The sequence below is a fragment of the Manis pentadactyla genome, chromosome X (genome assembly GCF_030020395.1).
Source record: "Manis pentadactyla isolate mManPen7 chromosome X, mManPen7.hap1, whole genome shotgun sequence".
Classification (NCBI taxonomy): Eukaryota; Metazoa; Chordata; class Mammalia; order Pholidota; family Manidae; genus Manis; species Manis pentadactyla.
Window position 1 is genome coordinate 48325359 of NC_080038.1, and position 17460 is coordinate 48342818.

General features: G+C 40.3%; 1 protein-coding gene and 1 long non-coding RNA gene across 5 annotated transcripts in view; one reads left to right on the top strand and one right to left on the bottom strand.

Moving 5' to 3' along the window:
* The first annotated feature begins 30 nt into the window (after positions 1 to 30).
* Positions 31 to 17150, top strand: LOC118934908 (uncharacterized). Of its 3 annotated transcripts, none has more exons than XR_008995201.1 (5): positions 31 to 5932; positions 8699 to 9361; positions 11069 to 11161; positions 15276 to 15351; positions 17024 to 17143. It is a non-coding gene; the product is annotated as an uncharacterized LOC118934908 (long non-coding RNA). The 3 variants fall into 3 exon arrangements; XR_008995200.1 differs by having other exon boundaries at positions 15276 to 16516; positions 17024 to 17130; XR_008995202.1 differs by lacking the exon at positions 15276 to 15351 and having other exon boundaries at positions 17024 to 17150.
* Positions 16508 to 17460, bottom strand: part of WNK3 (WNK lysine deficient protein kinase 3) — a 221358-nt gene continuing 220405 nt past the window's right edge. The window contains exon 22 of one of the 2 annotated variants that reach the window (XM_036930857.2): positions 16508 to 17339. In XM_036930857.2, the coding sequence (XP_036786752.2) occupies positions 17010 to 17339 (330 nt within the window). In that variant the 3' untranslated portion in view covers positions 16508 to 17009. The remainder of the gene's footprint in view (positions 17340 to 17460) is intronic. The other variant, XM_036930856.2, reaches the window with a different exon arrangement.

Below are 17460 nucleotides of genomic sequence, written 5' to 3' on the forward strand. Positions count from 1 at the left end.
GAAAGGGGCGGAAGGGGCATCCTGGGAGTTGTAGTCCTCTCCTTTTCGGACTGGCGATACAGTCTCAGAACCAGATTACCATCCCTGTCAGCCCTTGCGCCCACACGGTGACAAGTGGCGGGGCGTGATGATATCTGTTTAGGATTTGCGCTACAGCTCCTTGCGTCCACCTAGTTGCTTCACGCTATTTACCTCCTGTCCCAGGAAAAGGAGTGGGGGGAACGAAGTGATGCATCATGGGAAAGGAAGTAGAGTGGCTTAATTGACTTCAGCTAAAGTATGCTAAAGTTCCCCAGGAAAGAGAATTTTTCTTTCGGGGGGAAAAATAATATGCGTAGTATTTAATGAATGACAAAGGAAATATAAAACGTAAAAATAATAACCACCAATATTTCTCTAGTAAAGCACTTAACTTTTACCTACTGTAATTCTTTTTAGAGTTGTTGGCCCCAGTTTATGAATGATGAAATTTAAAATTATTTATTTGCCCAAGGCAACGCAGAGAAAGTGAAATTGAATATCTCTTGTCCTCAGGGATTTCTTCAGTCAGGGACATAAGCACTAACACAAATTAGACTACAAGTTTTACCTTTCTGGTACTCAGCTATAGTGTTCTTCAGTCAGGCCTTTCTTTCCAGTCCCCATTGTGAATCTATCAGGGAGGTCATGCATGTCAGTCCCCTCCCTGCCTCTAAGCCGCAGACAAGGGAGGAGATGCGATTGAGTTGTCAAAGACCTGAAAGGACCAGCCAGGGGGCTCAAGGCGTAACAGCCCAAGAGCAATGCCAAGAAGGCATTTCTAGTATTTATTGAATAAATGAATTTACAATGAACTCAAAAATCCTTATCCGGCCTTGAGTCTAGCCCAAGGTCGTGAGGCTTCGCAAGGATACCAAACTGTGTGAAGCCATGAGAACTGCTTTGGTTCTCATCACTCAGTCCTTGACTACACATCAACAGAGTGTGTGGGAAAAACAATCAAGTCATGTGTGCTTATACATTTGATTTCTACCTTACTTGAATTATGTATTAACCCCATCAATCTCACAATGCAAAGTAACCACAAGGGGTCCAATTCCATTTTTACAGAACCACAATCTTTTGAAAAATCTATTTTCAGCATGCTCCTCAGTTGATTCTGATGTAGCACAGTCTTCGGACTGGCTTTTAGGATGCACTCTCAGTAGGAGGATGGCAGAAAAAAAGAACTGTTCTGTAACAGTGAGTAGTAGTCAGATCTGGCCTGGAACTTAATGAAAGGTGGGAGACAGTGGTAGGCAATTAGAACAGTAAAAGTGCAGAACTCAAGAGTAGTCAAGATCAATGAAATCTGAGAACAGTCTGTTAGGATGCAAAAGCTGAAAAAGCTTCAAGGTCCATAAAGGAAGTTATCATAAAAGATTAGTGGAGATAGAATAAGTAGATGGTGAAGCGGTACACATAGGTAACTCTTTGAAAACAAGCAGTGAAGAAACAGCAGTGGCTTGAAGGGATGAAGTATGGAAGAAATTGAGGTTTTCTAGTACAATGGACACCTGTTGGATTGTCTGCTCAGCCCTCCTTTCCTGGGAATGACCTTCCCCCCCCATTTACAAAGTTACAGCAAAAATTGTCATAGTCCTGTAACCATAGCTGATTGGGTCAAAGGTGGACAACTAATCCAAGCTGGGTCAGTCTGAATCTCATCCCTAGAAATTTGGAATTGGACCAGAGAGATCAGTGTAAAACTTGGAAGCTGTCAGCAATTTCCCCACCAGAGGGACAGAAGTAAAAGATGCTTGTCTGTAGAAAGAGAAGAAAAATGCAGACTGGCAGAGATGAGAGATAGGGAGTCTTCACTGTGTTTAAGTCCCAGGTTCTAGATAATTTCTGAGGCATTCTTGTCCTTTCTTTCTGTAAAGCAATCCTACATCCTTACCATAAGGTTGGAGGCACCGGAGGGAGGGGTGAGCACGTTGGACACTGATGATGTGCCAAAGTCCCTGGCTGCTTCCCCCTCCCAATCTGAAAAATGTGCCTTAGGCTAGCCAATCCATGCACCGCTGTAAATCTATGCTCTGCCTCCCCCTACCTTCTTTAAAAATTCCCCGCCTGTCTGGTTGTGTGCGACTTCCCCAGCCTGTATTAGTGCAGACTGGTGAACCTCGCCTGGGATTGCACTCAAATAAACTGCCTGGCCCTTTGTTGCCTCTTGTCGCCTGCTTATTTCGGTTAGAACTTATCTTACATTTGGTACTGAAAAACCCGGGAAGGAGTGTGAGCACGGGGCCCCAACCAGCCATTGGCCCCTCCTTCCCTGACCCGGGACCAAAGCCTGCTCTCCGCTGCGTAGACTATTTTCTGGTGAGTCCCTCAGTTTCCCCTGGTCTGTTTCCCTTCCTAACTCCATTTCACCTGGTCCGTCCAAAATCATAGCTACGTCCAGGTTGGGGCATCCAGCCCCTGAGCATCCAGCCCATCTGCTGAGGGCATCTGGGATACCCGCCCCTGGCCCTGCAGTGTGGGAGACGTCCCTCACCCAGGCTCCCAGGCTGTCTCCCCTGACTTGGCGCACTTGGGATGCTGGGCACTCCTCTCAGCGGGATTTGTTGGGAAGTGGTGCAGACATGGGGAACCAGCCCTCGAAAGCAGAGGCTCAGACCCCGCTGCGGTGTCTCATTTCTAATTTGGCTACTCTATATTTGTCCTGGGAAGTTTGCAAACGGAAGCTAGTCTTTCTTTGCTCTGAGGCCGGGCCTCAGTATCCCTTGGACAATCAATCTCGCTGGCCCCCTGAGGGAACTTTCAATTTTGGCCTCCTCACCGACTTGACTAATTATTGCCACCGGAGCAGAGAGTGGAGTGAAATCCCATATGTGCAGGCTTTTTGGACTTTGCGCTCCCACCCAGACCTTTATGTTAAGTGTTCAATGACTCAGGTTCTCCTGGCCCAATCTCCAGTTAAGGATTGTCAGCCTCTTACTCTGCCCAGTCCTTCTTCCTTTTCAGATCTTCTGGAGGACCTTGGTCTCCCACCTCTCTCAGCTCGCTACCCCCACACCTCTCCACCACCATCTTTCTTTAAGTTCTTTGTCCTCTCCTGTGTCGCTGCCATCTTAAAGTCCTACATTCTCAACCATACCGTCTTCCTGCTCCTCTCCTCTTCCGGTGGCTGCACCAACCCCCCCACCTTCCGCCTTCACCGCCCTCTTCCCCCACTGGAACATGCTCCTCCCGTCCTCCAGTTCTGGAAGCCATAGACAAGACTCCTCGCAGCACAGACCTGCCTCCTTTCTCTCCTGATCCTACACCCCTCCCCACACCCACCATTTTGTAAGTGGTCTGGCGTAGTTGTTGTGAGTGGGTGAGCTAGGCGTAGCAAGTGAACATCTTAGTGATTGTCTATTGCAGTGTGTGTGCCTGCCTGCAGCCTGAAAATTTTTGTAGTGACCTAGAATCTTAAAGTTTTGCTAAGTTAAGTAGACATATTTTGTGCTTAGAGATTATGCTGTGAAGCACATGGTGTCAGGAATTATAAAGTATGTTCATGAATTTGTTAATCTAAAGAATGCTAGTGCAATGGTTTACAATAGCCCACTTCTCAGTGTTCACTGAAAATTAAAGTTCCTAATAGTTTTGAGGTCTAATTAAAGCTGTTTAAGAAGAAAACATCTCTACTTGCTAAAAGGATATGTGTTTTAATAAGAGAAAGTATAAAGAATGGAAATTCGTTTTGTTGAGGGTAAAAGAAAGTAATTGTTCTAAAGTACAGCTATTTATTTTAAAAAGAAGAACACTGAATGTAAAAACAAAGTTTTCTTTACTGTTAGTCTGCTCTTAATAGTGAAAGATTGCAAAGGGTTCTCTAATTGTTTTATCAAAACAGTTTCTCATGCTTAAAGTCTCAATGAGTTGTCTGACTATTTAAGATAATGAGATCTTAATATGAAAAAACTAAAAGCTAAGCTTTGCTAATAACTGTGTAACCTTCTGTATTTGCCTTTAAAATCTTTTATTGTCATTCTAGTTAAATAGATAAGTATTGTTTCATAGTAACTTATGATTCTATTTAAACAAATGCCTTAAAAAAACTTTAACAGCTTCCCAAAATCAAATTTAAAAAGGTGCTTTTACCTCTAGTTAACTCTGATATTTTCCAGAGGGCCCCTGGAACATGTCAGAAGAATTTTTTTTCATTAGAGAAAGTATTTGGCCAATTTGGGTTTTTTTCTGATTAGAGAAAGTATTTAGCCAATTTAGCTTATTTATCTGATATAAACTTACCTGCTAAATTGCCTAGAAGGCACTGTCAAGGGGAATGATGCTAAACTTTGTTACTGAATGTTTTGTGTTAGAAAAATATCCAAATTTCCTTATGTCAACTGTCTTACAGTAAGCTCTCATCAGGTCTTTAATCATTGTCATTTGTAAGTCTTTTGTCATTTATAGTCACTGTTTTATTACTCCTAAACTAGTAAAGAACTAGATTTCACCAGAACAAGTATTAGTTACATAAGACGTAAGTTAAAAAGGCAGAAGAGGAACCCCAAACTCCACTCCATGACCTGGTAACCATGGCCTTTAAAGTATTTAATACCCATGATAAAGAACATGAGAAGAGGACAGTGTCCCAAACCTGAGCCCTCGCAGCGGCCCTGTGGCCAGCAGAATAGGGGTCTCATCACACCAAAGACTGGTCCGGAGCTCGTGAGCCTCCAGGACCCTGCTTCCAGTGTGGTCAAGAAGACCACTGGGCAAAGAGATGCCCCAACCCGACCAACACGCCGACTAAACCCTGCCCAGTTTGCGGTAAGAGATGTCATTGGAAAGTAGAGTGCCCAGTTGGAGAAGGTCATCCTCCCGCGACTGAGTCTCATGAGAGGCAGGCTCCCCTAAGGGACTCCCCTCTGGACCTGCTGAGCCTACTCAAAGACTGAAGATGCCTAGACTCGAACACCCCTATCACCCTTGTCAAGCCCAGGGCCACGCTGTGGGTAGCGGGTAAGTCCATCTCCTTTTTAGTAGACACGGAGGCTGCCTACTCTGTTTTGCCTTCCTTTCACAGGCGTTTACATCCTTCCCAGGTCTCGGTTGTGAGTGTCACGGGAACCCCCTCTAAGCCTCTAGAGACAGGTCCAGTAGCCTACACGTTTGAGAGCCATCTTCTTACCCACTCATTTCTAGTCATCCCATCCTGTCCCTTCCCTTTGTTAGGGAGAGATCGCCTCTCCAAGCTTGGTGCCTCTATCTCCCTGCCTCTTAATCATCTCAAACCGAGCTCACTCATCATCTTAGCCAGTATAAGTTGTAGCCCTGAGCCCTCCACAGACCCTCCTGTACCGCCGACCGGCGCTAACCTGATAGTCTGAGAAACCTCTACTCCTGTAGTATCAAGCCATCATGCTTCAGTCCTCATCCACCTCAAAGACCCATCCTCCTCTCCTTCTAGACCCCAATTTCCTATTTCCCAAGCCCATCGCAAGGGCATCCTACCTATCATTATCCATCTTCTTTCCCAAAGGCTTCTGGTACCAACTAATTCTCCCTGTAACACTCCAATTCTTCCAGTCAAGAAGCCATCGGGAGCCTACCAGCTTGTTCAAGACCTGTAGATAATCAACGAAGCTGTAGTCCCTCTTCACCCGGTCGTCCCTAACCCTTATACTCCCTTATCTCAAGCTCCCCCGGACACCTCTCCTACCTACCTTACTTCTCACTCCTAAGAAAGATACCCCCTTGTCCCGCCCAATGCTCATCTTTCCATTCTTTCGTCCAGGCTGCCTGCTATGAACAAGCCTCAGTCTGTCTCTCATTGTCCGGACTACAGTACTAGATGGGGCAAAGCCTGAGTGATCATGCTAGATATATCTGTCCTGAGAGACGAAGACAACATATCTGCTAGAAGCTCTGGCCACCGATAGAGAGGTCGGACAGTAGAAGTTAACAAGACCATGTAGGTACATCAGTACTCACCCCTTCCCTCCAAGCCTCCTCTGGCCTCCCACCAGCCTCAACCCTACCCACGGCGCCCCTCCTCAGCCGGAAGTAGCCAGATCGAGTCAGCGCCCATTATAACCAAAAGGCTGGAATGTAAGGTTGGAGGCACCGGAGGGAGGGGTGAGCACATTGGAGACTGATGACATCCAGCTGCCGCCCCCTCCCAACCTGAAAAATGTGCCTTAGGCTAGCCAATCCTCATGCCACTGTAAATCTATGCTCTGCCTCCCCCTACCTTCTTTAAAAACTCCCCACATGTCTGGTTGCACGCTACTTCCCCAGCCTGTATTAGTGCAGACTGGTGAAGCTCGCTCGGGATTGCACTCAAATAAACTGCCTGGCCCTTTGTTGCCTCTCGTCGCCTGCTTATTTCAGTTAGAATTTATCTTACACTTACTATTAGTATTTTTGCTTAAGATAGAGTTGGGTTAGAAGCTACTTATAACCAAAAAAATGTTAATTCAAGAACTGGTATGAGAAATGGAGTGTGGCAAATTACAGACCCTAAAGAAAGTATGGAACTGGCAGAGATTGGAGATCTTCCGCATCAGTTAATGGAAAGTTAGACTTGTTTTATTTGGCAGTGAAGCAGTTCCTTATTTCTCTTGGGACTCAAAACAGAGCAGCCCTTCTGCCTCTATCAGGAGATCAGTAATTGCTGAGGGCCAGATATTCATGGGTTTTGGTGGCTTATTGCAGTTTAATTCTGTTTTGCTTTAAATGTCTCACTGGCTAGGCAACTGGCATCTAGGCACTTGGAATGAGATTATCTGTAGAAACCTGCATAGTATTCCCTGTTTTCCAAGTCCTCCAAATGTGATGATGTCTCTGTCTGTAAATGCATTCAGCTGGACTGCAATGCAGGGAGTAAGCATAACACCAGAGCAGATCAGAAAAGATGGCTTCACAGCCGTGAACTCAGCCAATTATTTCCTATCCAACCTGTGAACTGGAGACCTTGAGCAAAATGCAGGGAGAGCAGAGCCAGGGAGAATGAACTAAGTCCTTAGGTAGAATGCTAAGAAATAGAAGCTGCAACTAAGTACTTAGGTAGAGTGCCAGGAAATAGAAGCTCCAACAGATTTCCTTTAGCAAATCTGAAGACTCAAAAAGCCTAACTTGACAAGATTCTTTGCACTTGTTATTAGCATTCTGAGTCCTCTCAAATAAAATCAGGCAGTCAAATTAGGATTTGAGGAAGTTTTAACACTAGAAAATCATATCTGGTGCATAGTGACAAGGAGCTAGGGCAGTGATTCTCAAAGTATTGGTCCCTGGACCAGCACATCACCATCACCTACAAAGTGTTAGAAATGTAAATTCTTGGGCCTTACCCAAGACCTCCAAGAGTCAGAAACTCTCGGAGTGGGGCCATAAATCTTTGGTTTAAGTGGTATTAAAGGTAAACAAAGCTTGACATTAGCTAAAGCAATGAAAACAGATTTTTTTCAGTAACTACTGCCAGTAGGGGAAATAACTGAGCTCCATTCCCATTTGTGCAAACGTGACCTAATGTTTTAAAGGGAGAAGAGGAAGTGGGGTTCAATAGTCAGGGAAATGAAAAATCACAAAGAGTTGGTCAGTGTAAATGTAATTAGGCCAGCTGTGTCTTTCAGCTGGCAATTTTCGAAGTAAGGATGCTATCCTCCCGCAGAGACTGGGAGACAGAGGCCCTAGCCTTTCTGAGGATTACATTCCAAAGGACTGGTCTTTGAGATGAACGAAGTTGTATGAGATACAAATACAGCTGACCCTTGAACAACATGGGTTTGAACTGCTTGAGTCCACTTAAATGCAGATTTTTAAAAATATGTATATTGGAAAGATTTTTTGAGATTTGTGACAATTTGAAAAAACATTTTCTTTTCTCTAGCTTTATTTTAAGAATAGGCTATATAATATATATAACAATATGTGTGTTAATCAACTATGTTACTGGTAAGGCTTCTGGTCAACAGTAGGCTCCTAGTAGTTAAATTTTGGGGGAATCAAGTCATACACAGATTTTTGACTGTGCAGGGGATCAGCGCCCCTAACCCCCATGTTGTTCAAGGGTCACCTGTACCTCTTAAAGGGACAGGGGAAGAATTCACAATTATAAGTTCTTTTTGGTCAAGGCTCTTAGTGCAGGGGTTTGAATAAGTGTTGTGTCAAGAGTTTTTGTAGGTCTCACCTCTAAGCGATTGCAGTGCACTCTCAAGTTTGAGAATCACTGCTCTGCTAGAGCATTCCCTAAGGCCTAAGCAGAGACTGGTTAAACAAGAAGGTGCATTTATTGCAAAAAGGAATAAATTGACTCCCATAAGTTTTTCTGTGCCCATAACTTATTTCATTTATTCCTATCTGGAAGGAAATGGTGCCTACTTACATCTGGTGGCCAATACTGGTGTACCCCTCTCCTTTTCTAAAAGAGAATTTTGATTGTAGTTAATCTAGTTATTTCTCTGCTGTTACATGTAAGATCTATTGGTGGCAGTTAAGTTTATCAAAGGTTACGTGATCAAGAGGAGTCATGTTTAGATTGTCACCACACTAGATGAAGAAGGGGTATGTCCTTGCCATGTCATTGCTTCTGGATGCAGTTGTGTGTGAATTGCAGTTGTCCATGGATTATGTTAGGTGTGGGTATCTTTGGAATTGTAGATATGGGGAAAATGGCATATGTGTTTATGGGTGATAAAGAGAGGACTATAGGTAAACATCTATTGTTTTGTTTCTCCAGCACCCTTTTTCTACCACCTTCTCTACCTTATCCTCATGGTTGCAGCAGGAGCCATCCTATATGTACCTTTCCCGAGAATTTGGGATTGAGCTGGAGGTGGAGAGATGAAATATCCTGGCTGTGGTCAAGCACTACATTTGTTTGTTCCTAAGGCCCACCTACATTATCCCTGGATTTTGTGAGACATCACCATCTTTATAATAAATTCCTCTTTTTCTTAACCTTATTCAAATTGGGTTTCTATTCTTACACAAAAGAGTCTTAAACATGTATAGAACAGGATAAACTTTATGCTGGACATAGGCCGTAGAGAGAGTAGAGGTAACAGAGGCCAAGGCCCTGAAAGCAGAAGATAGTAGATATCATAGAATAGTGGTTGAAAAGGTGTGCTTTGGAGCCAAGATTTGGGTTCCAGTACCAGTTCTACTCTTTATTAGTTATTAGCTTTAACAAGTTACTTAGCCTCTTGATCCCTTACTGTATCTATGAAATAGGGACTCACTAATTTATTCAACAGATTTATTTGGTACCAGGAATAAAGCGGGGCACCAGGAGAACACAGTTTTCAAGACAGTCAAGCTTAGAAGGGAGATGGCAATGATACCTCAGAAGCTTGTGAAGATTAAATGATGTAGTAAAATGCTTATCATCATAACTGGCACAGTAAGTACCCAATAAGTGTTAATTCTTATCATAAAGGGTGGGGAGAAACAGAGAGAGGTTGCATGGAGAGTTCACATTGGATTCAATCTTCTGACATCTTGTACTTAAGTAGTAACTGGTTCAGTTTCTGCAAGGGGCCCACTGAACTTTCTCTGCTGCCCACATCCTTGGGGCATGGTTGAGAGGCTATATAAGCTCTTATGTTTATAGGAAATAATTCATTAGAAGGTCTAATGGGGTTACCGTATTGCATTTCTTGGACCCCCAACTGGCTAATAGCAGGGAAGTTATTTGATTAGTAAAGGAAACAATGACAGTGGTTTTCAATGCTAATTACATTAATATGTGTATGTAACATGCACATAATATGCATACATAAAATAATTATACAGTAATGTGTATGACTAGTGTTATCACCTGGGGAGCTTTTAAAACAATACTGATTTTAGGGATGGGACCCAGACACTAATTTAATTTTTAAATTGTGGTAAAATACATATAAAATTTACCATCTTACCCATTTTAAGTGTACAGCTGAGTAGTGTTAAGTATATTTACATTGTTGTGAAACCAAGACACTAATTTTTAAAAAAATGGCTTCCCAGGTGATTTTAATATGCAGACAGGTTTGAGAACTTCTGAGTTGGACTGGAGAAACCTTACAAAAACTGGTTAAATCCTGAAACTATTTCCTCCTCTGCAAGGGAACATGCATGCGAGCTATACCCTTCCAATTCTTCATCTATCCATCCCAAGGTCCTGCTCCTATTTGGACCACCATCTGTGCTCTACTTCTGCACTTCTGTCTTGAGCTCCTGTCATAAGACCCACCTTCTTTTCCCCAACTACTACTACAGCTGCTTCTAACTTTTTAGTCATCTCATTCTTTTATCTAGTGGTGCTCATTACTAATGACACACTGTAAATGGGTTGTCTATTGTCTTATCCCCCAGCTTACACTTTCACCTCTGAACCTTACTTTATTATGTATCATCTAGCACCTTTTGGGTCAATAGCTAATCTTTGCTACCAACAGACTTCACATTGACTCATAGGCTGGGTTCAGTTTTGTCACCTGTCTCTGACTGTTTCATCTTCTCTTAAAGTAGTGCTATGGAAGGTCTCTTCAGTCGTTCTTACTATTATATGAGCAAACCTATGTGGCAAGCACAGTGCTAAGCTCTTTGTATGCTTATTCATTTAGTCTCAAAACAACCCCACTAAGGCAATTATTGTTTTTACTGATAAGGAAATGGAAACTGAAAAGTTAAGCAGTCTTTCAGGTTCACAAACTAGAATACAAATCTGGGTCTGCTGGACTCCAAAAAGTATCTGTATTTAAACTACATAATAAGAATCAGGACCCATTTCTAAATCAGCCCAATTTCCCACATACATATTTAGTGTGAAAGTCACCAGAGATGTCTTACAATAAGCACAATTAGCAAATTAGGGACAAGGGTGGCTGCCTTTATACATCTCAATACAACCACCCCATTTCACAAATGAGAAAATGGAGGTTTGAGAGTGTGAATCAAGAAACCATGCTTGTTCCACTAGGTACCTTGTACCCTCCATTTGGCGATGACCTAAGATAGAATGCCTCAGGGTTACTGGTCAATAAATCAAGTAATAGATTTTTAAAACACTTTAAACATTTTCATCTAATCTTGAAGATTTCTGATAGGCCTTTTACTCTTCCTCCAGGGCTGTTTGCTTAAACATGCATGATTCTTCTACAAAAATTAATAAACAAGTGATCTGACCTCATTTGACAGTTTCCCAAGTCACTGCAGTATGGTAAGTAAGAGATGTGGGAGGGAAATTTCCAAATGTACTTTTTTCTAGAGGTGAACCATAAACACTGTCAATACATAAAGAAATACTCCTTAATAAATTTGTGCAAAGGGCATATTTTGAATCCTTGCTTGTACCATAAACACATACTTCTACTCCTGAAATTGTGAAACAAGCATTGGAAATAACCTCATGAAAGATTATGTAAAAAGAGTACATATTAATCTTAAAAATCAGATGAAACCTATTATAAATATATTTTGATTATCTTTTATGCAGTACATCTGAGAATTAGTCCAGAGGTTTCTCCTATGAGCTTTGAAGTCAGGCAGACATGGGTTTGGATCCAGGCTTCACATTTCCTAGCTATGTTACCTTGGTAAATTCTTTAATCACTCTGATCCTCAAATTTCCCTGTAAAGTAGAGATAGTAACAGACCGATCTTATAGGATATAGGATTGTTTTGTGAATTAAAAATATAGGTAAAATCCAAACTAACACAGCAGGTACTCAGTAAATCACAGTGACTATTATAATTAAGGCTCATTGACAAGTGTGGAGAATAGATCCAACTCAAAACAGAGGTCACACACAGCTTGCTTAGTTTGTTCAGTCAGCATCGTCTATGGGACTAAATTTTTAAAATGTGCTAAATTACATTTGGTAAATAAAGAACATACTCATTTTAACACAGCCTTTATTTTCTGTTTCAAAACAAAAGTCCAGAAAACAAAATGAAATACAATGGTTGGGTACAAAGGAAATAAAAATCACAGTTTCAAAGAACCAAAATCAAACAACTGCTTAATGGCAGATTACTTGGTTTACCAAAAAAACAAAAACAAAAAACAAATAAACAACAACAATAACAAAAAGTTAATGTCAGGAAGGATTAAAAATTAAGTTTAACAACATTCTATATAATGCTACATTCCCCAATTAAGAAAGGTGAGTTCACATTTACAACTAAATGTTAAATGTAGAGAAATGGCTGAAATTCTGCATACTTCATAGTAAATTATGCATGAAAGTTTATTAATTGCATAAACTTCCTGAGTGGATCCCATGCTGCACTAGGTCTACATGCTTAATATTCATATAGAACAAATGACAGTTTTAAATGATTGAGCATGACAGACCTTGAACAACTGCACTTTCCAATCAGTCACATTTCTGCTGAAGGTATGTCTGGACCACAAACCTCAATCTGAAATCTTAAGTTATAGCGGAAAAGAAATGCAACTTAAAAACTGGGAAGGACGACAAGCACACATTCAGGAGTTTATTTTACACTGGCACAATTTTTTCTCAAAAGCCCAGTTTTTCTCTTCCCTTCTTGCTTGACTTTTAACCTTTTTGTTTGTTTTGTAATTAAAAGAAAACCTAGAATGGAAGCTGTTTGTGCACTCTTCCGGCTATCTTGTTTGAAAATACCTTCGGTGTAACCTAGTTACTATCCCAGACTCCTGCCTATGTTGGCTGTCAAGGACCCTGACCAATGTTTGCATTTATCCATCACATACAAAGACTCTTCCCAGGGTGACCTGAAAGCATCTGGCTCCATAAAAATTTAATACTAATTTCATTTCAAAGGATTTTATAAGTATGAGTGTCACCTTTTTACAGTCTGGGTTATTTTTTTTTTAATTTGAGCCCCAGAAATTACATTTACCAAATCAGTGGCCTTTGCTACTTCCCAACCCCTTTCTGGTTCATCTTCTAAACAAAGGGGGAAAAAAAGTCCCCCAAAACTACAGAATGCAAAGTGAACAATCTATTCTAGAAAATGGCCTGCAAACCACCTCAAATAGCTCAAGATTTTCTGAATCAAACAGAATATTAAATAACTGAACCCCAAACTGATGGCAAATATACCTCAGGAATGTACTTTTGCATGAAGCCTGAAATACAGTATTTACTAACATTAAATATGCTGTAGTGTTACACACAGTAAACATGTGAAATAAGGAACATGTAGTTTACAAACATTAGCTGAGTCTTCTGGGAAAACAAAGGAATGCATCATTTTCATCACTCAGGAAAGACAGCAAAGAGAGTTAATGCCTCCAAATTAACTGTAGAGATTGATGGTTACCACCAACGACAATTCAGCTAAAGAATACAGTCATTTTAAGGTAACAAAATACTGTGAATACTTAGCAGTATGCTAATATGCTGAATGACAGACTACTTAGGATTTGTTGAATATTTCACTGTAGTAGTTAAAGCAATTTCAACCCATAACCCTTTAGGCACACAGATGAGAAATGCATCTCTAATAAAAGATACAAAGTTACAGGCACTGGACTAATTTAGGTTACTTTCTTACAGTTTGTTTACAAATAAATCCTACAACTAAGCCCTATATTGCCACCAGCTGGATTTATTTCTCTGCTCTCCATTCCCAAAAAGCTTATTTTGCAGAGGCACATGGCTCTCGTCACTTAGAACACAGATTGGTGGCAAAGTGATGGTCCTTCTCATCTCAAACTCAGTTAGCATTGGGATAAGGAGGAAGGTCAGATTTATAACCTGAAAGAATACTGAGAATCAAGGCAAAAAATCAAGTTTCACAGTCAGTGTTTACTTGTGCACCCCAAAACAGCACTGAAAACGAGGTAGATAAATAAAAGTAATTGGACCAGAATTAAATCTGGGGTTCTAAAATGATACATCCCATCATTCTGTACAAAACACTCCACACTCAATCCAGAAATCACAGCGGAAAAGTGCCTTTTAAACTTTCACAGATAATTTTGCTGTCAGACCATTAGAATTCATGCTTGATATAAAACTGACAAGAAAAGGATGAAAAACAGAATGAATATTTGTTATATTACAACAAATTACCTTAAATAGAGATTCAAGACTGCTACAAATATACATAGGGTTATTTTCATTAGATTTACACCAATACTGGTTTCATATTCTTATGATGTTACACCCAACTTCACAAACATAGCAGCACATACTTCGTGATGAAATGCTCACATTGCCACATACAGAGATACAGTACTATTCATTAGACTTGCACTTTGAGAAGTATATATGGTGGTTGGACATACAGACTACCCCCCAAATAAACTTTACAAGCAGGATGGTTTAGTACAATCTTTTTCTCTTCCATAAGAAGGAAAATGAAAAGGACAGGTTTGTGTATTTTTTGGGAAATGGCTAGAAGGCCCTTACTATATAGTAGGCTCTTTGTTAAGTAAGAAGGGAATTTCTGAGCTTTGCCTCAAGAATTATTTATTTCTGGGGAGGAAAAGTACCTCAGCAAGGATGAAAACAGCACTATTATATGAGTTAGCAAAATCATGAAATAATGTAAAACCCCTAGGTAGAAAACTAGCCAATATTTACAGTCAGAGTCACTATTATTTGAATCAAATATTTAATGGGAAAAAATAAATAAAAAGCCACAGTGATGTGAATAACACTGCTTTCTTCATTTCTGCACACTCACCTTTTTCTGTATTTTTAAACTTACACGTTACGTATACATATTGTATATATAACTTATGTTAACCCAACTACTGCAGTCAGCATGGAGGCAGCAGTATACTATTCACCATCTTCAAACTTAAGAATATTTTTCTTTCCAGCAAAAAATCTGAGAAGATTCTAAATATTACAAGGCACTGCAAAAGTCTGCAGGCAAACAGATGATGAATTATACATAAAACAGAGATAGTGGCAAAATGTGGGACATAGGACAGAGCAGCCATTAATAAATGTAATTGTGCATGTCATCCATGGGGCTTTATTCATCCGGGGATACACTGTTTAAAAGGATTGCCACTAGGGCACAAGGGATCTTAAGACCTGCAATATTTTTACTTCAGAGGTTGTTAAGTCTCAATGTAATTATACAAAGCCAACTTCTATAATGAAACACGAGCAGTTTTAAAGAATTATGGATTTCAGGTGCATTGTTTTTGTACACATGGGAAACACTGCAATGCAAGCATGTGTCTTACACTAACATCCTAAAAGCACTGCAATTTGCAAACCAATACTGTAGAAAAAATTTGAAGAATCTGTACATAAGATTTAGAAAGACTCATCCAAAACAGAGTAACTTTTATGAAAAGAAACTGTGGCTTTTATCAACAGCAGTTCTCAAAAATGCTGCCCTAGATGCCCCAAATGATAGCAACAGAATCTTTGCAATGGTGAGTGTGAGCCTCAGGTAAGCAATATAAGACGTATTTTTTGAAAAAGGGTACTGAATGTTGCAAAGTAGACTGTGCAAAATTATATATATATATATATATATATATATATATATACCCATTAAGTTTTCCTCATTACCTGGCAAGCTCATGGGGTAAAGTTTTAGCGCAATAAGGAGGAAAATCTGTTAACAGAAATGTTGGGTGATAATTTGGAATGTTTACCAGTAGACAGAACTCATTATTAGGTAAATGTGTACCAGAAACAACCTTGAAATCTTCAGAGAGGAAAGTAGGCATTTTTACCATGTATATGTAGTAGTTGATAAACCCCATTTAAGAATTCTATTTGGGTTTCACAGACTGAGCATTAGATAACTCTGTGACCAGCCTTTTAAGATTATTACAGTTAACCTTTTTGAAAACCAAAGTGTATATTTTGACATTGCCTCCCCTCCTCCAAAGACTGGATAAAACCCAGTAAAGTGCAATTTGACAGTGATGTCTCTCAGAATCTAAAGAGGCTGCCAAAATCATCTAAGTTCTAAAATCATCTAAGATGCTATAGGTATTAACAAGAAATTATAATGGCTAAAAAAAATGGTAATCGAAAAACAAAGTTGAGGGCAACTTAAATAGTATCCTTCGAGGGTCTACTATCTCACTGCAGGACAGTGTATACCCCACATCGCTCAGAACCCTGTAAAGCCAGTGTTTCATGTATAAGTCTCAAAACCTGCAAAACCTGTGTCAAGTAAATTTCACTTCAGAAGAATGGACAGGGGTGTAACTTGAATGCTCTTAGTTAGGAATACAAAGATTCCCCCAAAATGAGATTCATGTCAGTTGCAGTATACCCCTTGCAAAAGAATGCAAGCCAAACCAATGCCTCTCAGATGCTCAAAAACAATGTATTGTGCACATGAGAAACAAGGAGATAGCTGCTTTGAATTACTATCGAAATCCCAAAGCAGCTACAGTACCTGCAGAATCAAGGAACTGTTACAGTTCTGTTTTTTTCCTTTCTTTCCGCCTCAGCTAAAACAAGGCTTCACTCCTACTGCTGTGACGGGAAGAAAATCATATTAAAAATGGCTTATGGTCTACATTGGTTGACAAAGTTACTCTAATTTTATACACCAAAATGCTTCCTGCAGCAAGTTACCCTGCCTTCTGTGAATGGTAAATCTAAGATAAATGTGTGAAGAATCCCGTAAGATTCAGGCTATTGGAGGGTCTCATTTCGTTCATGTTAGGGGAATATCAATGTAAATAGTATTTATACATTCTAAATAAAAGTATCATCAAGCTGCACATAGCAGCAGTAAAAAATGGGGCCTTCTTAGCAATTCACGGAAGGTGTCCTGGAAATGGTAATGCTCAAGCTGAGCTTATTAAAGCATTCTGAACAGTATTTTAAAAAAAATCAAGTATCAAAGAGGATAGATTTGAAGTGAAAAACATTTCTGTACGCAGTATTCTATGTACAAACTGCACAGTTCAACAGAATGATGAGCTATATCAAATACTACATTGGAACAACAACAAAATACAGTGGAAAGTCAACTCAAATGAGGGAAAATATGACAGAACCCAAGAAGAAACTTTAATATCTTAGGTGTCCTGAAAATTATTCTGAAAAAAAATGTCCCTTTTCTTCATCATCTACTCTGATTCATTTGGGACCAGGTGGAATTGTGGATGGATTCTGCATTGAGGAAGCTGGAAACACCTGAAAATTCATCCCTGGCTGGAATGGTCCCCCAGATTGGGTAGGAATTACTATAGACTGTTGTGGTGTTCCTGAAATTCCTACCCACTGTACTGGATACGCTGGACCCCCCACAGCATTAAACTGAGAAACATGGGACATTCCATATGATGATAATGGCCCAGGAAATGAAGGGAGTGAGAGTCCTTGTGGCAAGGAGGTTGGGACAGCTCCATGTATTTGGGACAGAGAAGAAATCCATGTTGATGTGTAGCCCATAGTAGATGTAGTATTCTAACAAAAAGAAAAATAAAAACAAAAGATCAGTTTATTTGGTAGATGCTTTTCAAAATTGGTAACACACAGCACCACTAAGCAAGTTAATAGTGGGACAAGTATTCAACACAGTTGCAAA